Source organism: Procambarus clarkii, chromosome 37, assembly GCF_040958095.1.
Source record: "Procambarus clarkii isolate CNS0578487 chromosome 37, FALCON_Pclarkii_2.0, whole genome shotgun sequence".
NCBI classification, from domain to species: domain Eukaryota; kingdom Metazoa; phylum Arthropoda; class Malacostraca; order Decapoda; family Cambaridae; genus Procambarus; species Procambarus clarkii.
The window spans coordinates 13,423,639-13,434,466 of record NC_091186.1 but is presented as its reverse complement, the minus strand read 5'-3'; the positions used below and the strand labels follow the sequence as shown (position 1 = coordinate 13,434,466).

The 10,828-nt window shown below is 52.1% G+C and overlaps 1 protein-coding gene across 8 annotated transcripts in view; it reads left to right on the top strand.

The window, feature by feature from the left end:
• The window catches only part of TfAP-2 (transcription factor AP-2), a 287,300-nt gene that overhangs the window by 211,327 nt on the left and 65,145 nt on the right, over positions 1-10,828 (top strand). For 2 of the 8 annotated variants that reach the window (XM_045754456.2, XM_045754460.2), the window contains one exon: positions 1-109. This exon is cut by the window's left edge and continues 81 nt beyond it. The exons of the other annotated variants lie outside the window; for them this stretch is intronic. In XM_045754456.2, coding sequence (XP_045610412.2) covers positions 1-109 — 109 coding nt within the window. The remainder of the gene's footprint in view (positions 110-10,828) is intronic. 8 annotated transcript variants of the gene reach the window in all.

Sequence of the window (10,828 nt, the reverse complement as noted above, 5' to 3'; positions counted from 1 at the left end):
CCCTCCTCTCCTCCACCTCCAAGTACAAAGTGACGGTGGCTGAAGTGCAGCGCCGCCTCTCCCCGCCCGAGTGCCTCAACGCCTCCCTTCTAGGGGGTGTCCTCCGCAGGTAAGTCCCTCTTCCACTCAAGGGCCCACAGTTTTACCTTCTCAGTCTCTTTGTACTTTGTCTTCGAAGAATGTGTCGCGCCCTCCCAGTCGTCGAAATGACTCGTCGAGGGGCGGGCCCGCCTCCCCTGCAGCGCCTGCGTCAGCGGTGAGTACACGACACCCGTTTTCTGGTAGATGGTAGTGTGTGGGTAGATGTGTGTGGGGGGGGGTAGATGGTATACATGATTACATACACATGTCATAACATTTTGTGTAGCGAAGCATTTTTACTGAAAATATTAAAAATGTGTCATTTTACACTGCACAGTACTGTAATTGTATCCCAGGTAGTTGTACACACCTGTATAATTGTCGCAGGCAGGTGTACACACCTGTATAATTATCGCAGGTAGTTGTACACACCTGCATAATTGTCGCAGGTAGTTGTACACACCTGCATAATTGTCGCAGGTAGTTGTACACACCTGCATAATTGTCGCAGGTAGTTGTACACACCTGCATAATTGTCGCAGGTAGTTGTACACACCTGCATAATTGTAGCAGGTAGTTGTACACACCTGTATAATTGTCGCAGGCAGTATTAGGCAGGTGTACACACCTGCCTCATTGTCTCAGGTAGCCTAACCCACAGACATAAGGACTCCCGGCTAAATGGACAGCGCTTCGGGGTGGGGGGGGGGGCTCGTAGTCCTACGGACCCGGGTTGGAAACAAATGGACAAGTTTCTTTCACCTAATGCGTTTGTTCACCTAGCATTAAATAGGTACCTGAGAGTTAGACAGCGGCTACGGGTTCTTCCTGGGGATGTGTGTTTGTGTTTTTAGAGAGAAATATACGTAGTAGACATAATAGAGGAATAGATTGGTTTGAAAGGCGGGGTCCAAGAGCTAATAGCTCGATTATGCAGACACTATTAGTAAATATTACTGAGTATTTATAGAAGTAGAATACACAATCGACTTGAGAATGGTCTAGGACGGACCGAAACGTCGTCGTCCCTTCACCTTCTAGTGTGTGGTCTGGTCTACAACTGAGTAATTGTCTCCCAGATGAAGACGAGGAATCACAATAATGTATGTGAAGATCTGATGACCAAATCATCAAATGACCATCAGAAAAAAATGGAGAAAGGACGACGTTTCGGTCCATCCTGGACCATTACACGACTCGATAATGGTCCAGGACGGACCGAAACGTCGTCGTTCCTCCATTTTTTTCTGATGTGTGGTTGTGGTTATCATGTGTGTTTCAGGTAGGTGTATACACACACCTGTATTATTCTGTTCCAGGTACACACCTGCATTATTAAATGAACAAATCCACAAGGGCCGTGACGAGGGTTCGAACCTACGTCCGAGAGGATCCCAGACGCTGCCTTAATCGACTGAGCTACGACATGGTTAAAAGAATTGCAACCGGGAAATCATCCTGATTTACCACGGTTCCTGCAGTCTCTCAGAGACACAAACCAGGGTTTTACGCAATTCCCCCCCCCCCCCATGCACCCTGCGTAAAACGCTGGTTTGTGTCTCGGAGAGACTGCAGGAACCGTGGTAAATCAGGATGATTTCCCGGTTGCAATTCTTTGACCATGTCGTAGCTCAGTCGATTAAGGCAGCGTCTGGGATCCTCTCGGACGTAAGTTCGAACCCTCGTCACGGCCCTTGTGGATTTGTTAATTTGATGCATCACGCTATTGTGATTTGTGTGTGACCTGCATTCTTCTCTCCCAGGTAGGTAACACACACACACACACACACACACACACATCACTTTGGGGGTGATGTGGTGGAGGCTCACTCCATACACAGTTTCAAGTGTAGATATGACAGAGCCCAGTAGGCTCAGGAATCTGTACACCTGTTGATTGACGGTTGAGAGGCGGGACCAAAGAGCCAGAGCTCAACCCCCGCAAACACAACTAGGTGAGTACAACTAGGTGAGTACACACACACACACACACTCATGCTGCCTCACATGTCAAGACGATAAGAAGTTGACGCCTGTTTTCTCAAGACGGTGCAGGACAGTTTTACAAGATTGCGACATCAACGCTCCTCTCTCCCCCTCCCTCTCCTCCACTCTCCCCTCCCTCTCCTCCACTCCCCCCCCCCTCCCTCTCCTCCACTTCTCTGAGGTTCTCACTTCATGCAGGTTGGCGTTCAATCCCCGACCATCCAAGTGGTTGGGCACTATAAGGATTTGGGATGGCCCGCCGTCCCATCCCAAATCCTTATTCTGATCCCTGCCAAGTGCTATACCGCCGTAAAGGCTTGGCGCTTTATCCTAATGATTCCATTCCCTCTCCTCTTCCTCTCTGCCCCCCTCTCCTTTCACCCCCTCCCCCCCACTCCCTTCCCGCCTCTCCTCTATCCCCTCCCACACATACACTTTCCTTGTGATGACTTAAGATACGGTGAGACTTAGGGTGAGGTGGGACTTGAGAGGTGGCCTGCGCGGTAGCGCCTTCGGCTGGAGGCGCCGCTCCCACAGCAATCTTCAGCAATAAACTCTCTTGGCTGATGAGGCTGTGAAGCCCTCGACCGGGGGCCCCCCTGACACAGGGGCCCCCCCTGACACAGGGGCCCCCAGGGTCCCTCTGACACAGGGGCCCCCAGGGTCCCTCTGACACAGGGGCCCCCAGGGTCCCGCTGACACAGGTGTTAATCCACGAGGGAGAGAGACAGTAAACGCCATACACATCGCCACCTCGCGCTTCCGTTCTTCCCGCGGCCGTCGCCGGCAGCGCCAGCCGCTCTTCTTCTGTTGTTGTTGTTGTTGTTGTCCTCGAGAGGGAGACAAACGATAAATGTTTCACACCGCCAAGGTATCGCCTCTCGTAACGACTCGCGATTGCCTCGTCCCCCTCCCTCGCCGGAAATGCTGACTCCTCTGCCCCAAATTGGGCGAAACCGCGATTATAGCCTCGCGACCTGTGGCGGCCCGTGCAGTGTTGCCAGCGCCCCGGTGCGGTGCCGGACTGCTCCCGGCCACCCCCATGCTCCCTCATGACTCCACCTCCATGCTCCCTCATGACGCCACCCCCATGCTCCCTCATGACTCCACCTCCATGCTCCCTCATGACTCCACCTCCATGCTCCCTCATGACTCCACCCCCATGCTCCCTCATGACTCCACCTCCATGCTCCCTCATGACTCCACCTCCATGCTCCCTCATGACTCCACCTCCATGCTCCCTCATGACGCCACCACCGTGACTCCACGCTCCTCGACTGCTATCCACAGTTGCTACAGCAACGTTGAGATTCGGAACCCGAGTTACATTCGACGAATGGATTTGCAATCTATAAAATAAATCCGTTCTAAGGGCTCCGTAACTGGACATAAACATGACGGGGCTGACCCCCCACAATATAGGCTTTAATCCTTGGGCTGCGCCACACCAGCCCGGGATCACAGCCTGGCTGCCTCAGGGACCCCCAAACTTAAGCCAGATTTAGGCATTCAAGACACCCAATATAAGAGCGACGGAGGAACTATAATAGGATGCGGGTAAGGCCCCTTGATCCAGTTAGTCCTCGGCGGTAAACACTAGGGGACCCAAAAGGCACAAACAAAACATTAGAGAGGAGAGCGTTTGAGAGTCATGAGGCCTATATATAGGCCTACTGGCCGCATTTACCTTCGCCTAATTTATGTTGTAAATGATTTCTCGTACCTGTGGCTCCTACGTAGGGGGGGGGGGGGGAGGGGGGGAAGTGTCCGGGTGTGCGATGAAGTTTTAAGTCCGCTGATGTGTCTGGAAACTTGACAACCTACGCTATTAAAGTCTCATATCGTAAAAAAAAAGGTTTTGCGGTACTGAACTAAGAATGTCTCGGACATTTTGAGATAAAAATTTCCAAGATTGAAATAGAGAGATTGTATTATTATTAACATCTTTATTAATAGAGAAATGGCTATGGACCATGGGAGGGGACTCCCCCTCCCCCCCCCCCTCCTTTCTCCCTCCCCCCTTTACCCGCCCCCCCCCCCCCCCCCACCTCCCGCTCCAGCCTCAACACCATCCTAAGACCGTTCTATCTTCCCTCCAGCACTTCCCACACCGCGCCCCTTCCCCCCTTCCCTCGCACCCCCCCCCCCCCTGCCTCTCCCACCCCTCCCTTCCCCCTTCGTACACCCATTCCGTGCCAGCTGACGTTGGGTGTTGACGGGTGAAGAACGCTTGACAGGTCTCCCCCCAGCACCGTGTCAAGCGCGTGCTTGTCAGCTCTCTTGACACTAGTTATAAAGCGCTATAACGACGTGTTATAAACTCTTCACCACAACAACAGCCCATTTATTGTTGCGGCGAAGCGTTCACCCGAGTTCATAATTCCATAGAAGAGCATCACCGCAGTCAGAGGAATAGAGGTGAGAGGAGGATAGCAGCCTCACCAGCCCAGAGATGATGTTACAAGTCAAGATGTTACCCGACCAAAGACCACATTCACTCCAAGCATCTATATGGGGTGAAAATAGCTTGAGCTACCTCATCCCTTTGTGTGTATTTTACCTCAATAAACTTATTTCAATTTCAATTTCAATTCCAAGCATCTACCACCTACTCATGCCTCCTCTTGTGGTGGTTTAATCTTCGTCAATCACTCGGTAGCAGCCTCATTAATCGTTGAGATGCAAGTGTCGTCCCAACCACACACTCAGACCTTGACGAAGCACTTACGAGAGTGCGAAAGACTCGGTGTAAAGCCTGACATAAAATTCACAAATATGCAAGTGTGTTTTTTATCCTAACCCAGTTATTGTTGTGGCAACTTTTCTCACACGCACGTAAAGTCCTTTTTGAGCTCAAACTGTCGACAGGACTTGACTTTGTGGTCCGTCTGGTTGTGGTGGTTGGGAATCATGTTTGAAGTGGTTGTGCTTGCCTGGGAGTGGTGTAGATTTACTCTAGTTTCCTTAGTTCGTTTCCTATAGTCATTATGTTTTTTGAGGTTGAACTCTTAACAACCATTTAGCTACGCATTCCTTGGTCTTTGTCAAGGTCTTGCTGCAGCACTCCTGCAGTCCCCAGAATGTGTGGTGGAGGTGGTGGGGGTGGACGATGGGGGTTGGTGGTGGTAGTGGAGGCTGGGGTTGGTGGTGGTGTTAGCGTGCGGGGCCCGGGACCCGAGACACCAATTACACCGCTTGGAGGGAAAATGGTAGTAATCTTACCTTGCTCCACCTTTGTCCCGACTGGTGCCCATTCCCAACCGCTTCTACTACCACCACCACCACTACCTACCACCACCATCACCACCAACTAACTCTCCCCAACCACTTGGGCTGGATGGTAGAGCGACGTTCTCGATTCATGCAGGTCGGCGTTCAATCCACGACCGTCCAATTGGCTGGGGGCACCATTCCCAAATCCTTATCCTGACCCCCTTCCCAGTGTTACTATATAGTTGTAATGGCTTTGTGCTTTCTCCCCGATAGCTCCCTTCTCGTCCCCCGCCGCTAACTGCCAACCACCACATTACTTTAGAAACAGCTCCGTGACAAGTTCACCAACATACGACGTGTAAGACCACCACGGGAATTGGAGACACAGAAAGATCGCGTTAATTAAAGAATACAATTCTGGCTCTGACCTCCAGACACGCAACACCTCCAGCTCTGGAGGTCAGCTGGAGGTCAGCTCTGACCTCCAGACACACACTGAGAATCTGGCAAATATTAGAGGCATTTCTAAGACAAACAAGGACTCTGTCAAGCCAATCTACACGGCTTCTTGAGGCTAATACTTGAATGTGAATGTGCAACAACCATATGGACTCGACACATTATTGAATACCCACCTAAACTCCTTTGCAATGGTTTGCAACAAGACTGCTTTCTGACTAAAATAAATAGATTAAGCTATAAGAAAAAGTTATAGAAACACAAACTCTCAACTCTAGAGAGAAGAAATAGAGGTGATATGAGCACTACATACAAAATACTAGTGGAATCGTCAATGTTGACAGATTCTCTTCAAAACGAGAGAAAATAAGATAAGAGGATATAGAGGGTAAGATCAAAATACAAACGAATCGAAGAAATACAAGATGATCCTCGTTTCAACAAGTGCAATACACTGACATCAGTGGTCCTGGAACCCAATTCTATCTACAAACGTCATACTCTACAAAGATTTCGAACAAGATATCATATTTATTGCATGTTAATTTAGCTAAGGCAAGTAAAGGCGGGGCAGAAAGAGTCAGTATGGAAGAGCTTCACTTCCCCCATAATGACCTACAGGCAAGCAACATACACACACACACACACACACGCACACGCACAAACACACACACACACACACACACACACACACACACACACACACACACACACACACACACACACACACACACACACACACACACACACACACACCATCCCATCCTCCAAAAACCTGCTAAAAAGAGCTAAAAACGCCTGTTAAAAACTTGTTGAAGATGGAAAGGAAAGGAAGATAATGACCGTTGTTACGCTTCAGAGATTCACATGTACTCTTGGAACTCCGAAGGGAATATCAAGAACTGAAACACACAAATCATGAATTTAACTGGACTGGTCCTGTCATAGTGGCTTCAGGTGCTGTAGTTTCTGGAAGACAGGTTGGGCGCGCGCGCACCACGACCCTCCTTCCTGGAGTTTGATGTAGATGAATGTGTCCAGAGCCCCGTTCCAGGTATGCGGGGATCTGGATGTGTCCAGAGCCCCGTTCCAGGTATGCGAGGATCTGGATATGTCCAGAGCCCCGTTCCAGGTATGCGAGGATCTGGATGTGTCCAGAGCCACGTTCCAGGTATGCGGGGATCTGGATGTGTCCAGAGCCACGTTCCAGGTATGCGAGGATCTGGATGTGTCCAGAGCCCCGTTCCAGGTATGCGAGGATCTGGATGTGTCCCGATGCACGTTCCAGACGGATAAGTCCAGCAAGGCTCGAGGTAAGGACCAAGATTACGGGAATCTTGTTCACTGGCATACATATACGAATGTATTTTCGAACACCGATGAACAAAAGCCTAGTACGTGTTCGAAATGATATGTATGAACTCTTGCTACCAATTTTAAATGTAATAAAATACAAAACATACGACGGTTATCATATTACTATTATTTTTATTAATAATAATGCCAATAATAATAATAAAACTTTAATTATAAAAATTATAGCGATTAGATGATGCCGGCAAAAGGTTAGAAAAAGCCGTGGTTTAAAATTAAAGCCTGCAGGTGGTACCTGGCGCGGGTGGTACCTGGCGCGGGTGGTACCTGGCGCGGGTGGTACCTGGCGCGGGTGGTACCTGGCGCGGGCGGTACCTGGCGCGGGCGGTACCTGGCGCGGGCGGTACCTGGCGCGGGCGGTACCTGGCGCGGGTGGTACCTGGCGCGGGTGGTACCTGGCGCGGGTGAGGTTAAGGTGGACACACACGTGACTTCTGGAGGCAGCAGCGGGTGACCCGTGACGCGGTGGCGCCCGCGGTTAGCGAACACTCCTGGTGGTGGTAGTCCGTTGGCCATGACGCTTCTGGATTATCAGGGGCTGGTATCAGGGGCTGGTATCAGATCCTGGAACCATCGCGCGGTATCAGACGTGGGTATGAGTGGCTGGTATGAGTGGCGCCAGTGGTGACGTTTACGGGATCGTCGGCCTGGCGGGAGAGGATGGAAAGGGAGGGGAGAGGAGTGGGGGGTGGTGACCCCTGCGGTTGGACGGGTCAAGGTGGAAGTTATTACGTCCCTCCTGCTGCCTCGGTCACTCCCCGTCGCCCTTTGCTCCGCTGCTGGGGACCTGAGCCCCGCGGGGAGAGGCAGTAGCCGTGGGGCGAGGCGTTGAGGGAGAGGCAGGGCGTGGAAGAGGGCAAGGTGCAGCCATTTTTTTTTAAGTAGGGGGGAAGCTAAAAGCCCTTTCCCCCCCTTTTCCTTCCTCTCACGTCCACTCACGCACCTGGCAACGATGTTACACATCACAAAGTCGCCAATAGCCGCAAGGGTCTAGCCTATGCGTGCGCTCGTCACCCCTCGCTAACCCTTATAACCTGCACGCCTAAGGGCGGGAGTTGCGTGAGCGCAGCGGGCAGGGTATAGGACCCCCTGGTCTCACCCGCGCGCACTGCATCATTACACAGACCGTGAATCTTGGCCGGCCGTCATTATGGGGTGGGGGGGGGGGTGGAGACCGAGGCGGCGTACCACCACGGTACCACGCGAACGTACCTTGTACCACTTACCGCCTTTATCACCGTCGGGTCACTTGGCTCTGGCCTCCGCGCACCTGTCACTGTCGGGAGCCGGGCTTGTGTCCCCACGACGCTTCGGGCTGCCGCCAGCCTGAAGAACTCTTCACTCGCATTTGAGGACAACCTGCCGTGGTGACCTTCCACCCCACACCTTCCTGTTCTCCCTTACGGCAACTGGTGACCGTGAGTTTGTGTGTGTTTGGTGCTCATAGAGGCTATAGTTACAGTGAAAGGTCAGGACGACCCCTAGACCTGTGACCAAAAATGATTTACAGTGATCCAGAAGCCTTAAGTGACCCTCAAGAACCGAGACCATCCCTCAAAATTATCCAGTGTCCCCTTGCCGATACTGCCCTTGGGTCAGTCGTCCATATCTTCCATTACACGTGTACAGCATGCTCTTTACCGGCGTGATGAGCTGCTGCTGCTGCTGTTGCTGCTGCTGCTGCTGCTGCTGCTGTTGCTGCTGCTGCTGGAGGAGGAGCAGCGATGCAGGAGCAGCAGCAGGGAGGGTCCAGGCCGGGCGGACCATCGTCGCCCCCACACCCCACAATTACCCGTCATAAGGCAACGCTCGGACAGGCCTGCCAAGGAAGAAGCCAGCCCCACGGACGGCCGCCCCGCCGCCGCCACCGCCACCTCACCTGTTGAAGCCACGGGGAAGGTAGAGCAGAGATGAATGAAATAGTGTGAAGCCGAGATGACGTGAAATTCTTGTGCGCGGCTGGAGGCCAGAGCCCAAAAAAAATGGCCTCGTGTGTGTACTCGCCTATTTGTGCTTGCGGGGGTTGAGCTTTGGCTCTTTGGTCCCGCCACACACCTGTGTGTGTGTGTGTGTGTGTGTGTGTGTAGGAAAGCACCTGCTCGCCAACCATGCAAGGGTTATATCATATTTGTAAGTGCATCTTCACCACATGCTGGAGACGTCAGGAAAGCCGACATACCTGGGGAGGTTTGTCCTAATATGTGAGGAGGTGCTGGAGAGGAGGAGGAGGAGGAGGAGGAGAGCGAGATGAGGCAATACCCACCTCATCCCTTTCCTCCAGTCCCACATGAATCAAGAGAAAATTACAGACCATCGGAGGCAGGGATGTATAGGCGCACGCAAGGGCTCCATATTTCGCGCACAGGCTGACACGCAGCTCCCCCCCCTTCTCCCCCCTCTCCCCCCAACCCCCTCTCTCTCTCTCTCTCTCTCTCTCTCTCTCTCTCTCTCTCTCTCTCTCTCTCTCTCTCTCTCTCTCTCTCTCTCTCTCTCTCTCTCTCTCTCTCTCTCTCTCTCTCCCCTCTCTCTCTCTCTCTCTCTCTCTCTCTCTCTCTCTCTCTCTCTCTCTCTCTCTCTCTCTCTCTCTCTCTCTCTCTCTCTCTCTCTCTCTCTCCCCCCTCTCTCTCTCTCCCCCCTCTCCCCCTCTCCCCCCCTCTCCCCCCTTTTTAATTAAAACTAGGGGTCATCAGGGCTGTCACTTAGAGTACCTAGTGAAACAGCTATCAAGAGCTGTTATCCTATCTCAGCTCATCTGAAGCCTGCTCCTGGAGACACGTTTATTGCATGAGATTATTTATCATAAGGAATGAGCGTTATTTAAACTGTAACAGTCATATTAGAAACGGGATGATGCAGTAGCCAACTGTGTGCCAGAACCTTCACGTGACCGGTTGACCTGATCTCCTGTGTATTAACGAGTTGAGGGACCAATTTCCAGTTAGGTGTCGGCCTTGGAATGAATGATCGCTGATGGAGTGATGTACTGGAACTGCCCCCCCCCCCCCCCCCCCGCCTCTCTCAAGACCGGAGGCTGTTGATGGCCGAGAGCCTTTGTGTCACGGGTGCCAACTACTGTGGTTGTCCACGAAGTTGAGCCAGGTGCGGAACTTTTGAGAATGTTGGTCTAGAACATAACAGTAAGTCTAGCAACACATCACGACGGTGTTGAAGGCCCTGTCTGTCTGTCTCTGTCTGTCTGTCTCTGTCTGTCTCTGTCTGTCTCTGTCTGTCTGTCTGTCTGTCTCTGTCTGTCTCTGTCTGTCTCTGTCTCTCGTTTACCAGCCAGGTGGTGGTGGTTCATGGGAATCTGGAAGAGGAAAAATAGACAGCTGTGGGCTGTCTTCAGGAGAGGCCAATGACGGACTCGTGCCACAGTTCTGGTTCCCCAGAAATGAGAGAGAATGAATCTCGAAGCGCTGCTGAGGCTACTGACGGAGATGAACTGATGATTGATGAAGGTTTAAGCCACCCAAGAGGTGGCACGGGCATGAATAGCCGGCAAGGAGATGAACTGTTAAACAGGTGCAACCCGAGGTCACGGGTGCTAGGTGGCAAGGTCAGGTGAATCAGAAGAGTTGTTGTGCGGTAAACATCAGGGGCTGTCAGGAGCTGAAGTGTGAGACGACCGTCAGCTGAGAGGACGGGTGAGACAGGGCTGAGGGTGGACAGTCCTGACCAACACACCTGCTGGACGCCACACCTACACCTGCCAGAC